Here is a 24,864-nt window from a genome sequence, read left to right on the forward strand (position 1 = left end):
GCTGGTTTGTGTGCAAATACAACTCCAAACACAAAGTTTTAGCTTGGCACAATCCTAAAACAATACAGATTTCCACCTGTTGTAGCGAGAGTGTTTCAAGCTAAATCTTTAATATGAAGTAAGTGGCTGTGGGCCTCTGTTCTGATCATACTTTGTCAAGCTAGAAAACTAATTAGCAGAATCTGGTGACCTGGATGTCAGAACCTCTGATATTTCAACAAAGAGCAAAATCCTTAATTCAACAGCAGACATATTGCAGAGAGATCTGATGTGCTCTCCTGCCCACCCCTAATGACTCATAAAGATGAACTTTGTATGGGGACAAAGAGAATGGACTTTTTGTCCAAAATAACCAGAAATTGCAAGAAGCTCTAATTTATAAGTTTGATGAATTGCAAACAGCTCGATGATAATTCATTATTGCCCTAACTGAGGCATATCTGCCTGCAGATACAAAAGGCAAGATGTTTAACAAGACAACTCTTTCTGGCCAATAAATCCTCCTGGGACAGGAGCGTCCCTGTCATCGCCACGGCACTGCTGGGACAGAGAGAGCAGCTGAACCAGAGCTCCTCAGCCCCAAAAACCCTGCTCAGCTCCCAGCCATGCTCCTGCTCGGCTGAGGAATGTTCCCTGTCATTGTTCCAGGAGCTGTGCCATGCACTGCAGAGCCCATCCCTGCCAGCTCCTGGGGACAGCTGGGCTGGAGCTGGCACTGACCCGGGGCTGCTCACAGCTGAGGGCATGGGGCACCAGCCAGGTGAGATTTAAAGGACAGGAGGGACACCGAGAAGGACTCAACACATTAAACACTCACACTTTAAAAGCTTTTTCAGCACCCTGGCCCCTGCTCTGGGGCAGTCACACCTGCAGGGTCCATTCCCTTCTGCCAGCCCTGAACCATTCCACTGAAGAAAAAGATCACTTAGAAAACAAGATCTGCTTCAAAATTCATAGTGCAAGAAGCCAAGTGGCACCGAAGTTAATCCATCATATAAACAAGCAGAGAGGATTTTCACTGCTTCCAGGAAGAGTTTGGCCTCCTGAAGGAAGGTAATTTCTGCACGAGTGACCACAAAATAAAGCTGCTGGGTAATACAGTCATAGGTACTCAAAAATATGATAGATGGAGGAACAAGATTAGCTCTGCTTTATGTACAAGTCCATCACATTCTTGATCACATACTTTAATGGCAAAGCAGCTGCAGAACTCGCAAATTACAAGCTCTGGCTTTGTTTTCAGAGCTGCTGCATAAATAGCTGTATTTAACAATGCAGCTTCCAGGCAGGCTCTTCTTTCTGCAAATTGTCCCAAGAATGTGCTGTGAGTCTGCAGCAAGGGATTGTTCTCAAAAATTCAGTGTCATCTGAATTGGAGAAGCTCAGTATCCCTCCATTTCCCCGTTTGGTTTTGCCCATGGGTCCTTGTTGCAGTCTTTGTGCTGGGGTTGGAGATCCCTGTGCCCAGGGCTGTTGGATAAGGTCCTCAGTCACTCATCTGCTTTGACTGGAAGAGGGAAGAACTCTCCTCAGATTTAATCTGTTTCAGCTATTACCTCTCCTGCCTTTGTTACACTGGTTTATTCTGCACATTAGATAAAGCCTGGCTGGCTGCTGCCAGGAAAATTAGGTCTTCTATTGTTTTACCATTAATTATGGAGAGTTCAAGATAAGGCTTGTGTTCCAAAAGTAGAGGGCAGGAACGGTTTGAATTTTACTTTCATTATAATTAGACAGGAAATTATGAAAAGGTGAAAAATAATTCATTGAAGAGCTTTCCTCTAGCAAGATAACAAGGAAGGCACATTCTGGCACAGATGGAGTTCACAGGGTGTTATTGAGCACCATTGTTCTCAGTGTGCCTGTGCTGGGCATGGGGAGCCTGTCTGTTCCTACTGATTCACATGTGGGCACAAATGGGCAGGGGGAGGCCCCTCACTCCCTGCTGTTCTACTGAGAGCCTTTTCTCCTACCAAAAAATTTAAAAAAATTTTTAAAAAATCAGGCTAAATTAGTCCACGGTGTAAGGCATTGAGTGACTGCAGAGATTAATTGGAACAATCAGTCACTTTCTGAGTAACTTGCAAAGGACATGGAGTTATGACTAATGGAAGGATGAATTAATTGGGCAGCTGTCTCTCTTTCAGCTGAACACTACTGAGATAAACATTTGGACTAAGGAGCTGTCCTCATTAGAATTTCTTCATTGGATGCTGATGGTTATGTTTACAACTACCATGAGACCCCAGAGTCTTCAGAATTTCCCTTCATGTGGAATTACTGCAGCTCAGGCTTTTAGAGGCACCTTCACAGAGCAGGGCATGAACCTTGCCTGCAGCTCCTCACTGAATCTGGCCATGCCAAAGCCCCTCAGGGTCCATTTCCTCCTGCAATAAACCCTCTGTAATCAACCTCTGCCACACTCCCACCATTTCTTTCTTTTCAGCTTCACGGCCTGATTATTTATTTAGGGTTTGCAGGAAAAGCAGGGACAGAGGTCCTGGAAGAAAGGGGTCCCTGGCAGGAGACACTGAATGAGGTGAAGATGAGGATTTTGGTCATCAGAGTCAATAGGAGCTTTATAAGCCATATAATGCAGGTGGAGGAGGGGTGAAGGATGAATTTCTCTCCTTGTTAGCAGATAAGGAAGCAAGATTCCAAGGGGAATGAGTGATTTACCCACAGTCACACAGGAAATCAGCAAGAGATATGGAAATTAATGCTGAGGAGCATTTCAGTGCCTTAATCATAAAGCCAATCTTTTCCCTCAAATGCCAACAGCATTAAATGTTCCTTTTAAATCATGGAATAAACATAAGACTTTCATTGACTTACAGGAATGTTTCCATCCAAATATTTTAGAGGGCAGCCAGTTCCAGTGGAAGGCTTGGTCAGTATTAGAATTTATGTCCAAACCTAGGAAGCAGGGATTGGGATGAACTAAAGCAAGTTCAGCTGTCAGATCCCTTTGAGGATCATATGCTGAAAATGCAAGGTCAAAAAAACCTGGGTGTGTTTTATTATATTTACCACTAATTAGGTAGGCTTTGGAAAAAAGGAGCTGAAATATTCTCTCCTTGGGTAGCTGTTAAACTGTTCAATGGCTGAGAACAGGGAAGATTCCCAGCTCTGGCACACAAATAAATCCCTTGTTCACCCCTTTGCCCATCTCTGAGCAGCATCAGGTCCCTGCCCAGAGAAACACATTTTGGACAAACACATAAGAGCCTGGGTGGAAGCCTGTTTTTATTTAATCTAGCTTCAATTCACTGTCTTAACTGAAAATAATGATGTTAGAGCAGTGATCAAAGAATTGTCTCATTAATTGGCTATTAAATCATTAGCTATTAAACAGAAATAAAAGGTTAAGAATGCAACACTCTATTCTGCCCAAAAGAATAGGAATATGTCTCCAGCATCAAAGAAACAATAAAGGCAGAATTAAGAGTGAAAAGAAGCTTAAGATAAGGCAATTAGATCCAAAATGCCTGACAACTCTCATTAGAGGGCTTAGCATTACAACCTATATGGAAAAGGCAACAGAAATTCAGAAGCAAAGTCAATATTGACTTTATCAAAGGGGCTTGTAAATGGAATATGCATTTTTCTGAAAAAAATATCGGCACATAAACATTGTACTAAATTTTAACTCAGCTAATTAATTGTTATGGATTCAATCTTGCAACCAATACATATATTTGCAGTTAAAAAATTATGCCTGAACAGCATTCAGTCTCAGTAATTGGTGACTGAAATCATGCAAGTATGCTGCAATTTTCACAAAAATAACATTACTCCCCATTTATACCACCAGGATGAGGCAATATCAACTCAACAAAGACCACATTGAGACCTCTTGGGTTTGTTCACTACAAATATCTCCAAATATTTGAGAGACAAGTACCAGGCCTGGGAGAGGGTCCCAGGAGCATTGCCTATTGTCAGTGATTTCAGACCCAAATAATTTCCTAAAGCAGACAAATGAAGACCTGATTTATATCAAATCACTACCAAAAAAACCCACAAAACATTGTAAATCCTGTCTGGTTCAGTCCAGTATTCTCAAAGAACAGCAAGTCCTAGAAACTCAATTAATAAAAATAAAAGTCCCCACACAGCATCTTTTGGATCTGGTTTTCTGAAGTGCAAAAAGAAGACAGTCCCAGCAATTTGTTGATTATATAGAATTTGATGCTTGAGTTTATAATATACAATTCATTGACCATGTTTATCAACTGATAAATAATAGTCACTAATCAGATAATAGCTGTATGCCACACAGAAAAAAAATGCAAAGAATAGCAACATTTATCAAGACAGTCTTTTCCTTTGACAATCAATCTAGTTATAAACAAAGATATTCATCCATGTTCCTCTGGTAAGAACCTTCAAAGAATTCTGGTTTCCAGAAAAAGAAAATGGGATTTTTTTTCTTTCCCTATCTGATACCTAAGGGAAAATATGGAACCCAGGAGTAATACCAAAAAACTCACCTCATACAGAATTCTCTGTAGTCAATTTTTAAGTTCATTTGAAACAAGAACACCCCCAAATCACATCATAAAGCAAGTTAATATATTCAAGATAGTCAAAAGCACCTCTTTTATGTCTAAAATAATAATAATACTAATGAGCTAAAAGCTGAAGGCCATGCAATGGTGTCAGAAGTCAGACAGGCAGGGTCTTGGTAAAGTCACATCAACACAATTTTCATTGCAATGTCAGGGAGACACAACCACTTGAACACAATATTAAAAAAAAAACAACACTAAAGCACAGCACAACATTGTTTAAATTTGTTTAAAAGCTCACAGCTCTCATTAGAAGACTTTTTGCACTATGATTGTTATTTCCTATCCCTGTCACTCTCTACAGGTGTTGGTACAGTTCAGGATTGTTCATTATAAGAAACTCCTGGCTGGTGATGCAGCCAGAGCACGAGGGAAACTTCCTGTCCCCTGTGCCAATATTCTGAGTTATTGCTGTGAAACCACAGGCAGGACACAGCCCAGAGGAGCAGAGACCCCTCTGGGAGGAGCTGATCCCCCTCCATGGGCTGCATCAGCCCTGGGCAGCAGAGGAACACCTGGGCAGATCTGAGCAGCCCCTCTGGGAGCTCCCTCCTCACCCCCAGCACTGGGAAGGACTGGCTGATGGAAAATCCCAGCTGGGGGCTGGAGGAGGAATGAAAGATACAAACTCAGCATCACAGAATGAGGAGTTTGGAAGGGACCTCTGAGATCATCGAGTCCAACCTCTGCCCTAACACCTCAACCAGACTGCAGCACTCAGTGCCACGTCCAGTCCTTTTTTAAACACATCCAGGGATGGTGATTCCACCACCTCCCTGGGAAGAGCATTCCAGTGCTTTATTAGCTTTTCAGTGAAAAATTTCTTCCTAATATCCACCCTATCCCTTCCCTGATGTAGCTGGAGACTGTGTCCTCTGGTTCTGTCAGAGACCGACCCCACCTGTCTGCAACCTCCCTTCAGGAAGGTGTAGAGAGCAACAAGAGCACCTCCAAGAGGGCAATAAGGGCACCTCTAAGAGGGCCATAAGGTCACCTCTAAGAGGGCAATAAGGGCACCTCTAAGAGGGCAATAAGGGCACCTCTAAGAGGACAATAAGGTCACTTTTAAGAGCGCAATAAGGTCACCTCTAAGAGGGCCATAAGGTCACCTCTAAGAGAGCAATAAGGTCACCTCTAAGAGGGCAATAAGGTCACCTCCAAGAGAGCAATAAGGGCACCTCTAAGAGGACAATAAGGTCACCTTCTAGAGAGTCAGAAGGTCACCTCTAAGAGGACAATAAGGGCACCTCTAAGAGGGCAATAAGGGCACCTCTGAGCCTCCTTTTCTCCAGGCTAAACAGCCCCAGCTCCTTCAAACATTTCTCACAGGGTTTGTGTTCCCAGCCCTTCACCAGCCTCGTTGTCCCCTCTGGATGTGCTCAAGCATCTCAACATCCTTCCCAAGCTGAGGGACCAGAACTGGACCCAGTAAACCCGTGTGGGTGCCTCACCTTGACCACGTCTTCGTCGGCGGATCTGCACTCGGTGGAGTCGGAGACGTCGACCACGGAGCCGTCCTCCTGCACGGCCACCACCTTGACTGGCACTGCCACCATTCTGCCCGTCAGGATGGCTGTGTTGAGGATTTCTGTGTCCTGGGGGCACACACAAACACAGGGTGAGTGTTGGAGCAGCACAACAGCACGAGAACGGCACAGGGGTCGTGACAGTGACAGGCACAGGGATGGGACCTTCCCTTGCACGCACCCTTCCAGCTCCCTGCAATGTTTTAGCAGCTTTCTAAGCCAAAAGCTGCATCAGGAGCACCAAGCCCTGTTCTGACAAACATGGGTTTCTCCCTTTTGAGCCCATTTACACATTTCTGGCTGAGGGAAGGGATCTGCAAGCACTGCACTGCTCAGCAGGATCTCCAGGGCATCAGCAGCTCCTCCCAGCCCTCTGCCCCAAATGGTGCCAGTGGTTTGGGAGGTGGTTTTCCACCACCACAACAGCATTCCTTCCTTCCTCTTCCAGCTCACTCTGCTGTCAGTTGACCATTTCTTTCCATAAATACATTAGGAGAAAAACTGTGCGTCCATACACAATTTTTTAGTCTTTCCCCACCTAGAGACACTTAACCACGTTTATCTGTAACCCTGATGAATTCACAGTGCTGGCACTCTAATGACTCCATTACACAGCCTTCCTCTCTGTCCCAGGTTGATTAATTACTCCAAATGAGTTGCTACAGAGGCCCCTGCCTGGCACAAGCAGGTCCAGGCTGGAGGGGAGCAGCCTCTGCAGAAGCAGTGCTGACTGCCAGCCCAAAAGGTGACACACACACAAGTGGGGCAAGGAACGATCTGGGATTTCACAGGGATTCATTCTGCCCCCCTCAAAAAGCCTGCAATAGGAAATACTGCTCTGAATCAATCCCCTTTTCATTTTTCAACTTCCATAAAACTAATTGCTTGCCAGTTGGGGGCGGGGGGGGGGAAATAAAAAAGTTGCTTCAAACCAATCTAACTTTAAATTCCATTATTAGAATTGGTGGAAGAAGGAATGGATTTTCGTGAAAAATTTGATGGCAGCTTGCATAGGGAGATATATTCACTATCATTTGCTCTGGCTGCTGGCTAGATTGATAGAGAATAATGGGCATTGACCACAAGCTAAGGACAGCTGGAGAAGACCAATAAATACTTGCAACTGAGATGTATTATTAATCAATATTCGGAACCTTCTACAAAAAGCAGCCTGAATTAAATGAGCTGCAGCACTAAAACCAGCAGTGCCAGGCACCTCTGAGAACCCCAGAGAGGTTTATGGGCAGCAGAACAGCATCCAGCACACACTGGAGTCCATTTCTGCTCAGGACAGCCCTGAAAGGACGTGCTCAGCTTCACACTCAGACTCCAATGTGATTTAAGAGTCATCCTGAGCAGAGAGGCTTTTTGGACAACACCTCAGGAAATAAGTGCAGGCTTTGTTCTGTTCTCTGAGAGGCACAAACCAGATGTTCTACACAGTAAATGACTGTCTAGTTTTTGTTTCTGCGGAACGGGCTCATTTATAACCAGCTGCCAGCCAGGAGAGAGGGACACTGGCAAAGAGAGGAGTATGTGACAGAAGTGGAAGTGTGAAAAAACAACGGAAAATCCTTTACAAAGACTGAGATTTGAAAAAGGCTGAGGAGAAAATGCACTGCCAGGTGGAAGAAAGCACTTAGGTGCACCTCATGTGGAAAAAGGTTTTATAAGACAGCAAAGAGAAGGTAATTCATCCACAAGCCAGAGAAGAGGCAGTTAGATTTCACCACTGCAAACACCCCATATATCCTAAGCCCTCAATATCAGATATTTGAAGAAGACCTGGTGGTCCTGGGTCAAAGGGCTCGTGAGGAGCAATTCTCCAACATTCTCCAACAATAGATGGTGTTCTTCAACACATCTGGGGAAAATCTATTTTGGCCAAGGTCACAAACAGCGAGCACACAACAAATTCCACTTCCAGACTCTCTGTTAGCACAGCTGTGAACTGCTCAGGTCAGGCAGGCAGTGCTTGTGTCAATCACAGCCTGATCAAAGCACCAGGGAGTCAGGATTAAACACTGAGTCAGGATTAAACACCCCTGAGCCAGGATTAAAGGGCTCTCTGCACCTTGGTGGACTGGAAGCAGCTCCTCAGCAGGCCTGATCCATTCCCCATTTGTTTTTTGCTCTGTTTGCTCTATCACAGGTGTTGGCCATCCTGTGTGGCAGAGCACAAGCCTCCAGCCCCCTCTGAAGCTCCTTAGTGCCAAAGCTGCCCTCAGACTTTGCACTGAAGGATAAATGGGAAGTTGATAAAGGCATTTGCATTCCTTTCATGAAAGATGAGCATGAGACAAACACAGGCACCAGAACTGTCCTGAGCTCCCCAGCACACACAGGAGCCCCTGTGCTAATTAGCTGGTGCAGCCTCCCAAACCCTGCACTCCACTGTGAGCAGCTCCAGCACAGAAATCAATATCTCAGAGGCCTGGTGCCTGCACTGAGTGCTACACAAATATAATAGGCTGTGTAAAGGCCTTCTTAAGAGCTGGCTATTTATAGACTGCAAAAATATATTTCCCCTGAGGAAGAAATATGAACTAATTGACTGTCCAGTAGATTTATAAACAGACCTTTTAGTGCTTCTTCAACAAGTCATAACATTTCATCTAAATTCTGTAAAGCTTGGTTTGCATTTCCATGGCAGAGTTTCCTGCAGGAAAAGAGTTGCTGAGCTTCAGCTCCCTGTGCTGGTGATTTCTGGCAGCATCTGGGATGCAGAGAGGGCTCATTGAGCTGATGTTCCTCCCACGTGGCACAGTGAACATCAGCCAGCACCACCAGCACCCCCCTCTGACTGTGGGCACTGCAAGGCCCCTGGTGAAAAACCGGGAATCCTTCCCCATTTCTTCTCTTGAGGTCAGATCTTGACCAACTCCTTCAGCTCAGCAGCCTGAAGGGGTGGAAGCTACACATTCATATCACAGGCTCCGTCCCTGAATAATAATAATAATAATTATTATTATTATTATGTGTGTTTATCTGCAGCTCTCTACCTGACTGCATTAGCACTTCAGCAGAGCTCTTCTTAATTACAACTGTAACCTGCTAATAGCATTTCTTTGTTGTCTGAAGGAATCTACTTCTTATGCAGCCCAGGCTAAATTAAAATTTAATACAACATCAGGTCGCAACAGAACTAGGAAGCAAATGACAGCTGTTTAATTAAAACCTAAAGCTGATTAGATGGCACTACTGAGAGAAATACTCAAGAGGAAGAGCAGAAAACTACTGGAACTCAAGGCTGGGATAATGGCTTTATTTAAATATGAATCAATGCTGCACACAGCCCTAGTAAATGTTTGACAACTGGTAGGTTTGGACAAATGAGGAGGGAAAGTGAATGGGAGAAGTGTCAGGAGCCCTGAGAGAGCTGGGACTGCAAACACTGGGGAGGGACCAGGAGCTGGGACTGCAAACACTGGGGAGGGACCAGGAGCTGGGATTGTGGGGAATGAATCCCATGGGCTGGGAATGCAAACACTACTGGCCCTGGATATGGACCAGGAGCTGGGATTGTGGGGAATGAATCCCATGGGCTGTCTCTGGATATGGACCAGGAGCTGGGATTGTGGGGATGACTCCCATGGGCTGGGAATGCAAACACTACTGGCCCTGGATATGGACCAGGAGCTGGGATTGTGGGGAGTGACTCCCATGGGCTGGCCCTGGGCATGGACCAGGAGCTGGGATTGTGGGGAATGAATCCCATGGGCTGGCCCTGGGCATGGACCAGGAGCTGGGATTGTGGGGATGACTCCCATGGGCTGGCCCTGGGCATGGACCAGGAGCTGGGAGTGCTGGGGAATGACTCCCATGAGTTGGCACAAATCAGTTGAGGATTTCCAGGCCCAAAGCTCCCAATAACTGTGCTTTAAACACCCCTAAACCACCACCAAATGCTCCTTGGGCAGGTGACTCTATGGCAGCCCCGACCATGCAGCTTTCACCCTCTTTTTGTTGAAAAATGAAGGCGTGGAGGAATGGGTGATCCATCTCACAAGCAAGCACCTGAGGAGCTGGACCCAGGTCAGGGCAGTGCTGATTGCTGCCCTGTGGGAGCAGCCAGAACCCTCCCCAGAGCCTGGCAGCCCTGCAGCCCAGGCTCCCCTGACAGGTATCATCCCTGGGATTAATGCACCAGCTGCCTGCGTTTTTCTAGAGGTTAACAAAACATGCTACAGTACACTAAACCCAATAAACACTCAATTGTAAATCAGGAGGGAAACCTAAAGCCAGCCCTATTCCACTGACAAATGCTACAGTTAAATGCCTTTTGGCATTTAGCTGAAATGACTGTCTTTAGTGAGGAAGGCAGAGAGCTGGAACATTTGTCTGTAGAATTGCATTCCTTCATTATTATTTCTTTCCCCTGAGTGTAGCTCACGAAAATACATTTGTAATATTAGAAGGAGTCTTTTAGGAAGCAGTTCTTCTGCCTGGAAACGGCATCTCTTAAAAAATGTAAATTACAGGGCAGATTGTGACGTGTGGGCTGGGCTAGGGGAGGGTTTTTTTATTTGATAAATTATTCACCACCTTTTGCTTCAGATCAAAGAGCAAGGCAATATAAATCCATTAAGCAAGTTTAATATATAAATTAGATGCTTTGCTGAAATTATTATAATCCACAGCAATTCTGTAGTTTTCCCCCCTCGTGGCTGAACACCGTTTTAGGTTCCCAATACATATTAATGAAGCTTGGCTGTGAGAAAACTCCATTTTCCACCATTCTATCAGGTAAGATACACCATTCAATCACCCAAAGGCAAGAACAAACAACTGGGATTATGTGTTTATGAAAGATTAGAAAATGTAAACATTTTTGCAAAGAGATTATATTCTTTGACCTTTTTTCCTTCCTCACTTCCTTTCCTTCCTCCCTCCCACTAAAGGGCTGAACTTCAGCTGCTTCCTTACCCTGCAATCATCATTTCAGTGCAGCACTTGTGGAATCAGCAATTCCCCCAAGTTCTCAGGTGTCAGCACGAGTCCCCCCATCCCACTCCCTCCAACATCCATCCCCTGCTCTGTTTCCTCATCCCTGGAGTCTCCATCCCTGCTAGAGGGGTCTGTTCTGACAGAGGGACAATCACAAACCCTGCAGCCTCTCCTGTCTAAGCTAGAGGTCATCCTCTATCTCCTAATAAACCTCTAAAAATAAAATAGAATAGAAATAAATAAAATAGAATAGAAATAAATATATTTCTATTGTATATATATATATATATATAATAAATATAATAGAAATAAAATAAAAATAATATAGAAATATGTAGAAATAAATATATAGAAATATAGAAATAATATAGAAATATAGACATATAGAAATAAAGAAATAATATAGAGATATAGAGATATAGAAATATAGAAATATAGACATATAGAGATATAGAAATATAGAAATATAGACATATAGAAATATAGAAATATAGAAATATAGAAATATAGAAATATAGAAATATAGAAATATAGAAATACAGAAATATAGAAATAAAAGCTATTAAAAGGTTTTATTTGCTGTGGGATGGCTGAGGAAGGGCAGGCAGGTGCAGGTGTTGTGCAGCAGGAATTAGTGCAGATTGAGCCATGCTCAGAGGTTCCCAATCACTGCTTCTCACTGAACAATGGAGGCAGCAGCCATTAGCCTAATTGAATATTATTCTAGATGTGTATCAGAGGTGCAAAAACAATTTGCTTTAGCTCAAAAAATCACAATCCAGAGACTCCAAAGCAGAGTCTCATTTCTGGACTTGTCTTTTTGCCATGGAGCCACTGAAGGAAGCTCTGATCTCAGCAGAGTGTACCTGGCACACAGGGCCAGCTCTCTCTTGGATTCATGGAAACTAAAGCTGAGATTTACTCCATTTCATGTTTTTTTTACCAAGGAAATTCAGCTTATTGTGAGGTTTATGTAGGATGAACAAGAAAAACCTGCTGCTGAAGGTGAAACCTGATTAGACACACAGAGACTGTCATTTCTGTGACCTGAGGCAGTTTGGGGTTTGGTTTTTTTTCATAACTCAGAACAGATCTGCCCCCATTAAGCAAAGGTTCAGAACACAGCCTGGTGCACTTGGCAGAAGTAATTGCAACCTGTCAGGCAGGCTCCACTGTGCCTTCTGCACGAGCAAAACCTTTCTAAGCCTGGGCTTGGGTTATTTCTCCTCAGCACATCATGGCCAAACCTGCTTTGTGACACCAGCACTGCCAGGGCCCACCTGAGGCTGCAGAGCTGGGCAGCAACTGCTGTGAACCTGATTTTGGATGTCTGCAGGGAGAACAGGCAGCAAGAGCTCCTGACTCGAGTTTCAGGCCCTTTTAGCCAAGAAACACGGGGCCTAAAGTCAGCCTCAAAGTCTGGTGAGCTCTGCCAGCCACTCTCACTGGAATCTGTGCAGGACCTGAACGTTCTCCTGACACGCTCAAGCCAGTCCTTCTCAACAGCAGGTGACTGGGAACCATTTTAAAGCATATTTAGAGTTTCTCAGTTCATTTAAAGATATTGGTTTTTCACCTTTTTGTTCCAGAGGATCATAATCATGTTCTGACTTAATAAAATTGTGGCTCCCCTCTGACTGAGATCAAACAATATCCCCCTGCAAGTGGACACAACATGGGCAGAGTTCTCTGCTCGAGAGCAGTGAGTGTACAAACGGATACACTAATGATTGTTTTCAAATGGCCATGAAATAATTAATCTGAACATTCCTCAAAGGCATTGTTTTCTCCACAGAGAAGTCTAAGGAGGCCATGCCTTGCCATGGAACATAATTATCAGATTCATTTGAGTACCATCAGCAGTCAAAGATACAATTTTCTGGCTCTGTGTGTTTGTCCCACAGGCTTAATAATATTTAACAACATCAGGGATGGCCATTTGGAAACGTTTCCTTCAGACACCTCTCCAACTCTTTTCCTGCTCTTGATATTTCCTCCAGACTGGGCTGAGGGAGGGTTTTCTGGAGGGAATTCTCTGCCCCTGGTGCAAAAGGAGAGCTGGCATCTCAGTGGCTTGAAAAGGCTTCAGCTTCACGAGAGCAAAGCTGCAGGCACTGAAACATAAGGTTGTGGATCACGTGAGTTTAGCACTGCAATCTGTGTGCTCATGCCCTTCCACGAGCCCTACCTGGGCAGAAATCCATGTCCTGTAAGAACAGCTGCTTAATGCTATAGAAGGGTGCACAAATTAATTGCAGCATGTCTGCACCACATCCCAACATTCTGCAGGACACCAGCACGGAGGGAGCGTGGCTCTCCCCTGCTTTGGACACAGGGAGGGCTCCCTTCAGCCCTTCCCAGGGGCTGTGCCTCAGGGAAAGCTCTTTATGAGCGGGGAGAGATCCTTGGGAAAGCAGCCATGGCACAAAATCCTCTGAGATCTCCTGAGAGGAGACAGCTGGGCAGGGGGGCAGAAGAAGTGGGGTTTATGTCTTCCCCCCAAGCACAGTTCAGACACTGGTGTAAGTCCTGGCTAGAGCAGGATGACCATTTTCTGTATTTGAGGAGTGCATTATGGAGTTTCAGCAGAGCTCTGGGAGATGCTCTCACTCAGTGTCCTGCAAAAGGAGGATTTCATTTCCTGAAGAACGTGGATCTGCAGGAAAGAGCTGTGCCTTACCCAAAGAATTACTGCTTTTTATTCTTGAAGAGGGGCTGTCTTATCTGTCAGGGCCAGGCTGCTGCACTCACTGATTTCACCTGTTCAGGTGATTTCACAGCTGCTCTGGGCTCTCACAGCCTGAGCTCAGCCTCTCCTGAGTGCCTGCAGGGACTGATTCCCTCCATGGCCAGCACCAGAGATGCTCTGGAAGATTTCTCTCTCCATTGCCTATTGCAGGGCTCAGATAATCTCTTTGTACTTGAAGTCAAGAATTAAGGGAGAGACTCTCTATCCCTCCATGCTCTCAGAACTACAAACAGTCAGTACCCACACACAGCTGCTGGTTCCTTCACCCCTGGCAGTTAAAATGTGCACCCCTGCACGACCCAAGCAGTGACACAGACTCACATTTGATGCACCCTTGGTCTGCTTCGCTTAATGAAGCCTCCTGCTGCTGTATGGGATGCAGGAAAAAGAAAAACATCCCATGTGTGGCCAGTGCAGCAGCAGCAGCATCCCTTCCTACCCTTGCACACCCAGAGCTGCTGCTGCTGCTGCTCTGTGCCCTGATTTTGGGAGCTCCCTGCCCTGGCTGCCTTCCACCTCCCCAGCACCGAGCTCCTGCCACACAAACACCAAAGGAAAGGAAATCTCATCTGCCTGGGCCTGCCACTGCCTGGAATGCTTTTGGTTTGGGGAAAACAAATCAGCTTCTCCATGAAAATCAAGTGGAAAGAAGTCAACTTGGAGAATATTTTCTTTTGGGAAAATACCCTAAAATTAAAAAAAAAAAAAAAAAAAAGGGGATTTTTTTTCAAATCAGAACATTGATTTATTAGAGGTGAGTTTTTGAGAGTTTTCTGACTGATCTAAGAACTACTGGAGGATTTTTACTTCCTTTCTCTGCCTCTTCTTGGCTTGAGTTTTGTTCTTGACTTTAATTTGTCAGTCTGCTCACCTTGTGTGACGTTCCACCTTGTTCTGACATGCCCCTCTGTCTGATTATTTCTTTTCCTGCACAACTTTTACAAAGAGCAGCCTCTTTTTTATTCAAGTTCAGAACAAAATCCCTTTTTTGTTTTCATGATTGAATTTCCCAGTGAACTCTTGTGCAGTGTATTTATTTCCTGCAGACTAGGACAATATCATCTGGGTTTCAAAAGCTGAGCTGCTGCTGTCAGAACATCAATATTTTTCCAGAGTCCATCAGATTTTAGGAAACACAGTGCCTTGAATGAAAGAATGTGTTAAGAATCTGTGAGAAGGTAATAAAAAAAATTTTTTAAAAAAGAGACTGACTGGAGGTATTAACTATAATAAAGACCAAGTATCCACAGAAATGTAAAACTGCTGTGAATTCAGCATCCAACTATTGAATTTTCACCTTTTCCCATCTCTATTTCATCTGTTCTATGAATTAGATATACAACAATTTATTTAAACTACTGCTTCTAGTATCTTGCCTTTCCACAACACTTCCAAGCCAGTTCTCAGCTCTGCCAAAGACCACAGGACAGTTATTGTAGTTCTTTTCATTACACATCTAAAATAACTTGCCTGAGGCACAGGAAATGCCACCAGGCCAGGGACAGGTGAGGAAAAGGAGGAAAAGGATTCCATATTCCCCAGTCCCAGGTCCATGCCTGTTCTCTGGGCACACTCAAACCTGCTGTTGGTTCTGACCAATTTAAACACCAATTTCCACACCTTTCCTGCTAAGTGGCCTTTTTGCATAACAAGAAAATGGGGATTTTATTGGCAGGTTCTCTGAAATTCAGCTGTGCAGCAAAACGAACATCAGGGACTGCAAAGAACTACAGAGGGCTCCAAATGCAGCAGCAGATGAAAGGGAAGGAAGAAATGCAGTATTATTTGCCATCCTTCTTAAGTGGAAAATGATAATGGCGTATCCAATAAACATGAGTTTATAATGCCACTGGCAGCTGCAGGAGTTCAAGGGGAAAATCACTGAACATCTCTTAATCTGAAACCATTGCAAAATGTTCCACTTCCAGGGGCTTCCAGTGTCACCTCACAGGTGGGGCAAGGGGATGACATCAATGTTTCTCAGGAATAGGAAGTGACAGAGTTATTGGTTTTCAATAGAAGTATTCTGCAAACAGACAAAGGTCTCCCACTTACTATTCTATAAAGGCAAGTAAATATCAAAGTCACAGCACATTTCCCTGATAAAGGATTTTAAACTGGTCCCTTGTTCTTACACCTCAGCACCAAACTCACACCAGGCTGGGATTCCACAGTAGATTCAGTTTTTTTCATTTAAGCTGTTTGTAAACTATGTGAAAGAGTGGCTGACTTGGTTTTCCAACAACAGACACTGAAGCACAGAAGGAAAGTGAAAAAAGACTCCTATCTTTGCTTGCAAGGTATTGTCTTCATAATTAGCCTTTGGAAGTGATCAAGACTTGATTTAAATCCAAACCTCCCCATCTGTTTCTTCAGAACCTGTTCCATTGTGAGAAATGGGGAAAGTCCTGATTTTCCAGAGAGATAAACTGGGTGCAGCAAGAGAGGTAAAAGAGAATTACCCAATTTGTGTTGAAGGACTCATCTCCAAGAACTATCTAAGTGAAGGAAAGCCTCTTCCTTTTTCTGCCATTTCCCTAATGTGAGACACAAAAATACACCCTGAGCTGCAGAAAGAAATCAGGTCAGCCCTGCTGGACTGTTCAAATAAAAGGAATATTTGCTATTCACCTCCATTAAGGAAATTTATCTCCCTTAAAATTGCCTCTGTTAACCATTCATTCTTTACTTTCCCTCTAAAAATCGGCAGGGTTTCATGATAATACACTTATTTCTCCTTTTGCACTACCAATTTCGGATTGTTGACTGCAGTAAGGTGGGAGGAAGGCCAGGAGTGGGGCCAGGTCCTTTCTGTCCCTCCCTGCACATCCCTCCTGCTAAATGGACAGAGGGGCACAGGGAAAGAGGCTTTCTGCAGAAAACACAGCTGAACAAACCAGGTGGTTCTCTGGCATTGTGACACTTCATTTTAGCAAAGAATTGAACAAAGGTGGGGAAAGTGCTGCACTTAAAGGCCTCCATAAACCTGACACAAAATTCCAGCTGCAAAGTGCTTGCACTTGGAAGCACCCCTGCACAATTACCAGGCAGAAAAGAGCAAGCTCCCCTCACCTTCCACTTCTCAGCACTTGGGCTTCTTTCCTTTTTTCCCCCCATCTTGGAATATTCAGGCTCATCCTCCCCTCCTGGTGATATTTCACCCCTTGGTGCTGAGACACACTCAGCACAGATGCGGGGCAATAATTCTTAAAGTTTGTTTTCAAAGTGTTCCTCCAAAAAGGGAGGCTCTTACCTAAATCAAATCCAACATGGTGGTTCAAGTTTCTTATTTAAGCTACTGCATTTTCAATTTTTCCAGGCAACAGGAATAAGTTGGCAATGGATAAACAGGACCTTGAAACAAAAATCATTGTTCCTTTGTTACTATGCAAGAATTTTCCAAAAGCCCAAAAACTTCCAGAATACTCCTCTAACAAAAAGTGAAACGAGGTAATCAAACATTTCCCTCTGCATTCTCTTGTGTTATTGCAAGTTTGTTTTCATGGCCAATGTGATACAAAGTGGTCAGCCAGGGCCAAGCTCCTGAAGTCACAGCAGCTACACCAAACTCACCTTTCTATTTAAAGGTTTTCATTATTTTGTCCAGTGGCACTGGCATTCAGCTCCCTGCCCACCAGTTACACTCTCTCAAACGTGGCACTTCAGTGCTGCTTTTCTTCCTCCTGGTTAATGAAGGCAGTTGTGCAAGTTGCTGTTGATTTAGTTTGGGATTTTTCTCCCAGCAGCATCGCAATTAATTCTGGTGCACAGACCCAATGCAATCTGACAAGAGCTATTATGGAGAACAAGCTGGAACAAAACTGCACCTGCATTTCTTCCTAAAGACGAGTGGTGACAGGGGTGGAAGAGAAGAGGAGGGTTCCTGGCCAGGCAAAGTGAGACAACAGGGACAGAGCCAGCCTGGGACAGGCTGAGCAGGAGCAGCAGCTCCCTCCTCTGCAGCAGCACTTCTGCTCTGCTGTCTTTGCTTTTTCTCCTTTCTTGGACAGGAATCCCAAAGCAGAGTTTCAATCCAAGAAGCCTCACTCCAGCGTGCACTGCTATTCAGTCCAGAGGGGAATAAACCTATAATCTGGGAAAATCAAGGCAGAGGAAAGGAGTGCAGACTCTATTAAGCATTAGCTGTGTGTAGCTGCTCTAGTCTGTATTTCACCAACTTTTGTCACAGCTCTTCCCACTTATTCTGCATGGTCTCTTGGGGTAAACAAAACCCTGCATTTCATTGAAAAAACATTGACATGAAAGGTGCACTGGGATATGATATATAAAGATTTTGCTATTTTTACATGTGCAGTGATATTTAGAAAGGTTGGGAACGATGTTTAGATCTTATTTATTTCTGGTCAAATGGATTGCCAGAGGATTTTTCTGACAGTGGCTGTTTACAATTCCGTGGCAGTGAATAGTATGCAGAAAATGTGCGAGGTCCTGGGGTTTCATTCACAAAATGCTGCACAGTGAATTCAGCTGAGGTGGGAGCTGTGGCCTTTTTGTGAGTGTGTGATTTCCAGAGCACAACACCCTGAGAACAGAGCTCCCTCCAGGGCAGAGTCTCACTGCAGATGGTTTGGGCATTACAACAACCACACCTGTTAATTCTACACCGTGTCCTCAGCTCTGCAGCACCAGGGAAGGGGGGCAATGTGTGACTCCAGCTGCTCCAAGGGAAGCCCCCATTTGTCTCTCCAAGAGCCAGAGTCACTTTAAGGAGAGTTTTTCCCTCAAAGTGTTCTGACAGGCGTTTCACCAATGACTAAAACTTTACATTCAATATTTTGTTCACGTGCCCACAAGGAACAGTACAAACATGATTATACATTGAAAATAAACCCACAATGATTAATTGAGTAGATTAACCTCCAGAACACTTGGACAGCTGTTTCAACATGCTGTCTTTGAGGGCAATATGCTGAAGCAGCTGTTCTTACACATAAGGTAAAATTGTCCGCTTTGTTTTGCAATGTGAACACTCAAGGCCTGTTCTGTGTCTTGGTGACTTTAACTCACACCTGGAGCATTGCCAGGGCTCTGGATAACTTGCATACATCCCTTTTTTTCCCCACCTTATTAGCAGCTTCAACAATGTCAACTCATTCGTTCAGCAATCTGCTCAAAAGCAGAGTCAATTGGATTTCTGTCACAGACATATTTTATGAAAAACCCTTTTGTGAGGATCTTTTCTCCTGAGAAGCTGGGAAACTTCAGCTTCTCCATGTTTTGCTGCTTTGGAATGTGATTTGGAGAACTGTTTACCCAGCATGTGAAATAGTTTTTACTTGATGAGCAATGACAGCCACCTGTGTCGAGGCTGTGAGCAGTCACAAGATTTTATTATCATTCCATTCCTTTCTATTCCTTTCAAGCCTTCTGATGAAATCCTTTCTTCTATTCTTTTAGTATAGTTTTAATATATCATTTTCTTTTAATATCATATATATCATAAAATAAGAAATCAGCCTCCTGAAACATGGAGTCAGGATTCTCATCTCCTCCCTCATCCTGGGACCCTCAAACACCACCACAGATTTCTGTCATCTTTACACAGGATCCTCACTCACAGGCGACTCCCTGCAGCAAGATCCTCCCTGAGTGCATGAATGAATTGGATTATTTTTGCATGTGGTTTTACAATAGCACAAGTGTTCCTTGAATGGAAAGCATGTCCTGGTCCATGGAGCTTTCTCTGCTTGTTTCCAAGGCAACTCAATACACAGACACATGCAAACACACGTGCGTGCTATTAATGCTCCTTCTGGATGGGGAAATATCTTCATTTATCAATGGAACACTCAACAGCTTCTGGAGGAGTGAAAGACTCAGACAAACTTCTCACAGAGGAACTCACAGCAGGAAAACATTCAAGAAACTCCTCCCTTGGAGTACACTAGGACCACACGTTTTGGAAAGTTTTTGCATCAAGATCTCCTCCAGCCAAACCCTGAGCCCACCTTGCCTTGTCCTTGTGCTACAGTCAGGCTTTCAGTCAAGCTCTTCCAAAAGAAGGAAATAACCTTGGAGCTTGGCTGGCACATTCATGCCCTGGGTTCCCTCCCATGAATAAGAAGCTGACAGAAATGGTGGCACTTTGTGCTCCAGAGAGGTTCTGCAGCCTGGCCAGAGCTGAGCTGCAGGAGCTGCTCCTGACACTGCACCAGGGCTGAACCTGCTCCACGCTTCCAAATGAAACTCATTTCAGAGCTAGTGAGGTCTGGGCACATAAATGATTTGTCATGCTCAGCACTCCGTGCTAAATCACATTTATAGCCTCTAATTCTCAATTGTAATCCTCTTTGGGATTGGCTTAATTGTTCTGCTTTTAAGAGCTGGGGGTCAGGTACAGGCACTGAGTGCTGAGAGAAAACTGCACAGTCTGTGTCTGGCTGATTCTGCTGCTCATCTGAGCAGGGAGATGTCACAAAGAAGGGAGATGTCACAAAGAAGGGAGATGTCACAAAGAAGGGAGACAGCTGAAATGGCAAGAGATGCTTTCAAAGAAAGCACTCGAACATTGTTGGTTCATTGGTGTTTCCATGTCTCTGATTTCCCCCCTGGCATATGAAAGGCCTGATGGTTGCTGTCCCTGCCTGGGAGGTTGGACTCGTCATTCCCATCTGTTTGTGGGGTTTCAGAGCACATCAGGCCTTGAACCAGAGTTGGCTCTTGCCTGTCTAAATACCCCATTAATGACAACAGAATCTGCTCTGTCCTCAGGGGTCATGTCCAAAATAAAACCCACAGGCACAGCACACCTCAGGGAAATTTTGCAATACCAAATCCCAAGGCAATGCAAGCTCAGGGCAAGGCAAGCTCAGGCAAAGGGTCCTGCTCAGATCTCCTTATACCAGCTATGGATTTGAAGGGACATAAATGTGATTTACCTCCAAGCTTAAGAGCCAGCAATTGTGCTGCAATGGGACGCTGCTTCTACTGAATTCAGTTTAGGCTGGGGTTGATTTAGAAACAGCTGGCTGTGATTTATGGTGTAGGGAATGCAGTAGAATTCCATTAACATCAGCAGAACACCTTTGCATTTCACTGGGGAACCTGGACCTCTTTTCCATATGTGAATACAGGATGTTCCTCCTCCTTTGCATAAGTATTTGAAGCTGTACTTTATGCAGCTCTACTCTGGAAAAAGATTTGGGGTTTATGTCATCTCTTGTTTGTAAATAAATTTTTAAAAAGAGGAAAATCTTCAGCGGATGCTATGAGAAATCCCTGACTTCCATGGGAGCTCCACCATCCTGAACTAAGAAAACAGTTTATGAACCCAACTCCCTCAATTCATACCCGCCCTAACTTTTCAACATTGCTCCTATTAACTTGCACACCATGTAGCCTTAATGATTTTAGGTTACATTCATACTACATGCTTCTATTTATAAATGGTTTATAAGGGAGACTAATCAATATTTAATAGACATTTTAAGTGTGCAGCAGACACGAGCAGCATGTGTTAGAGAAGGTCAAAGGCACATCAATAGCAGGGTTAGAAACACTTGCAAGCTCTGACTTGCAAATAACCCCCTGGGCCAACAGGATTCTGTAACAATATTAATAGCAATTATCCAATTAGTAACAGTTTCGTTAATAAGTGAGTCTTTGTGAACTATTTTAAATGTAATGCAGTCACACAAGGAAGCAGTTCCTGTGTGAGAGGTGACCTCTCACAAGCACTAGGGAGAAATCCATGGGTTAGGGTTTAAATGCCACCCTTCTCCCACAAGCCTGAACTAACACTGGAACATTCCAGTGCAAACACCATTACAGTGTTATTCTGGGATTTGGGCATTTTATCATACACCCTTAGGGTTAAACTCTGCTTTAAGACACATAAATTCAAATCTCCCAGGAGCCTGGAGCTGCTTGCTGCGCGTATCTGTGCGTGTAGGAGGCCACAACTTTGCCTTTTTATTTACAGAACCATTAATTAAATTACTGCAATTAAATACCAAATCAAATTGCATTAAGATAACATTAAGCACACAGGAAGTCAGAATCAGAGCTGGTATTAGGGTTAATGGGAGCTCTACGTGGATAGGTTTTAATGTCTGTACGCCAGATCCCAGAGGATGCAGCTGACACACACAAAACCAACACTTGATGCAAATATTCTTTCACAATGTCCTAGTTTTTGCACCATTTCCAGTTGTTTGTGTGGGTTTCCTGCTATTTTCCTCTTCAGGCAAGTCACCTGAAGGGAGATGGAAGAGCTTTGTAAATGACAGCTTCTGATCAACTCAGAGCAGCTGAGCCACAAAATTCCCAACTCCCAATTAGTCCACAGGGCACAAACTGCAATAACAAATCCACCTGAAATTATGATTCCTCTACTTTCTTTTTAATCTCTTTTCTAATTAACTGAAACAGTAATAGAAATTTCTGGGGAAAAAAAAATATAAAACTAGAAGTCAAGGGAATCTAAATCCCAGTTTTCTGCACTGTCACACCTGCAGGAGTGAGCAGCAGCTCCACCCAGCAAATCCCAGCAGGGGAAGATTCCTCCCTGCAGAGGTCCTGGGAAACACAGGGAAAGCCCCAAAATGCTGATTTTTTGCCACAGCAATGGAGTGGGAGGACCCACTCTGCAGCAAACTGCCCCTGAGTGCAACCCCAGCCCTCCTCAAGGAGCCAAACCTGCTGCTGGAAAATCACCACTGAAATGGAAAATGTTCCTGCAGCAGGCCCCTTGTAGGTTCTTGCTGTCTTCTGAACTTAATGGTTTTCTTGAGAGTTTTGCAGCAGAATTAAAATAATAATAATAAAAAAAGTGATGTTTGCTTATGCACTGATCAAACTAGCACAGAACTCTGTGTGCCTGTATTTTCAACTGGAAAAAAAAAAAACATTGAGGAGATTCAATATTTATGTAATGTTTTATGGAAGTTCAATAGAAAAATCCAATATAATTTCCCAATTAAAATCACCTGCTAGTTGACTTACATCCATTACTATTATCTCAAGCCACTGTATACTGAACCTATTCACACAATAGTGTTATGTGAACATGCATAGGTTAAAAATTAGTAATTACTGTCTAGACAATTCACTGTTAGCTATAGTTGAGTGAATATAATGAATAATTTATTTGATTAATTTTGCATTCCTTTTCCTCTTTGCAAATTGATCATGACCATGGAAAACTTGAAAATGTACTCATTTATCAGAGTTATTTTCTGTGAATAATTCTTAGCCTGAACATTTTTTCACAAAACAAACTATTCTTACTTGTGGACTGAAATTCAAATTATGGGGTAGAAACTACAGAGACCACTGGGATTGTTGTTCCTTTTTGCTTAAACAGATCATCATGGAAAGAGCAGCAATGCTAAAGTGCTTTTCCAAACAGAGAACCCAAACAGTTTGATGCTCATTTTGTTGTGTAAGCTACATAAGAAAGAGAACTTATGCCACTGATAAGCAATAGCTAATACTTGATTTTAAACTACAGATGAAGAGGGAAGTCCATCTTTACTGTGAGTTTAAAAGCCCACAAGGAAAGAGGGAAAATAAGAAATATGTGAGCTGGGGAGCCCTGGAGGAAGGGTTTCACTGTCCAGCACAGCTCACAGGGCTGGAGGCTGCCTGGACAGAAACTGCTGGGCCCTAAAACCAGGCAATGCCACAGGTGAATATTTCTGATTTCTGTGGGCAGAGGAGGGTTTGGGCTGGCAATCCAGAGACTCCACACCCATTCCAGCTCCCTGTTCTGACATGGAATTTAACAGTGAGGTTTTCCCTTTGAAATTTGCTCTTCATTAGGCGAGCTTCAAAACGGAGACTGAAACAATGAGGGGCTCTGAGTCTGCACAGATCAAATGCATTCTGACATCCACACACTCGGGATAAATGACACCCTAATGAGACACCCAGATCAAATGCTCTGTTTGCCACCCCAGTCCCCAGCAATGAGGAGCACATCAAGGCTGTTAACCCCTTCCTGGCACTGCAGGCTCTAAATGGCCCCACATTTTCTCTCTATCACCCTCAATCCTCATGGCTCCTCCTCTTTTGCAGGGCCAAGCCAACACCACAGGAATGATCTTGCTCCTGACCACGAGGAAACAAGAGGAAGAGGAAGGGGGATGAATGAAGTTTGATTTTGGGGTTATAATTTCTATCTTTTCCCTTCCGCTATTTACCACAACCTTCCGGGGACACAGCACAAGCAGCAACAGCAAACACTGGCTGTGATCAGGGCTGTGATCAGATCATAAATCAGGGCAAGGAATTGAGGAGGGAAGGAATTGAGAAGAGCAGGAGTAAGGAGAGAAAGAAATAAGGATAGCAGGAATTGGGAGAGCAGGAATTGAGGAGAGCAGGAGTTTGGACAGCAGGAATTAGGAGAGGAGGAATTGAGAAGGGCAGGTTTGGGTCCTCCCCCAAGCACAGCAGCCTCACCAACCCTGCTCTCATGGCACTGAGGTTTGGGCAGGGACATTCCCAGCTGGAATGCTCAGAGTTGTTGCCGTTTACCAGCTCAGAAGCCCAAGGTCCCAGAGATGATGCAGGACTCTCTCAGCTCCTCCCTGTCCTTGTTCCCACATTCCTGTGATGCCAACATCTCAGCCCTTGACACTCTCTGGATGTGTTCCTTCCCTCCAGCCACAGCAGTGGATTTATGATAGATAAATAAATGAATGTATTTATTCCCTGTGAACCCCTGCAATTTGCAGTGCCTGCTCTCCCCACAGTGCCCTCCTCTGCCTCTGATGGGTTTTGGAAGAGCTCACCAAAAAGTGCCAACAGCACAAACTGCACCTCCCAGCCTCACAGGAGGCAGGGCTGGGAGCTGCTAATTCCCCAGCTTCAGCACTGAGCAATGCAGAATATTCCAAAGCTGTCCCAAAGCTCTGGGCTGGAGTTTCCTGATCATATTAATAAAGCTGCAGTTTAGCATTTTCAGTAAAGCTGAGGCACCTTTGGAAGAAATTTCTTCACACACAATAGCTGCTTATAGGCTGCATTACAACTTCCAAAGCTCTTGGATTGCTGCTCTGCTCCATCTTTATGCTGCTGTTGAAATTTAATTTAAAAAATAGAAATTACA

At 44.1% G+C, this 24,864-nt stretch overlaps 1 protein-coding gene across 1 annotated transcript in view; it reads right to left on the reverse strand.

Moving 5' to 3' along the window:
• LOC139598496 (transmembrane protein 132B-like) overlaps positions 1–24,864 on the reverse strand; it is a 223,746-nt gene that overhangs the window by 38,690 nt on the left and 160,192 nt on the right. The window contains exon 5 of the mRNA XM_071444944.1: positions 6,023–6,166. Within this exon, the coding sequence (XP_071301045.1) occupies positions 6,023–6,166 (144 nt within the window). The remainder of the gene's footprint in view (positions 1–6,022; positions 6,167–24,864) is intronic.

The sequence above is a fragment of the Agelaius tricolor genome, unplaced genomic scaffold (assembly GCF_023055355.1).
Source record: "Agelaius tricolor isolate 1412-34295 unplaced genomic scaffold, bAgeTri1.0.p SCAF_20, whole genome shotgun sequence".
Classification (NCBI taxonomy): domain Eukaryota; kingdom Metazoa; phylum Chordata; class Aves; order Passeriformes; family Icteridae; genus Agelaius; species Agelaius tricolor.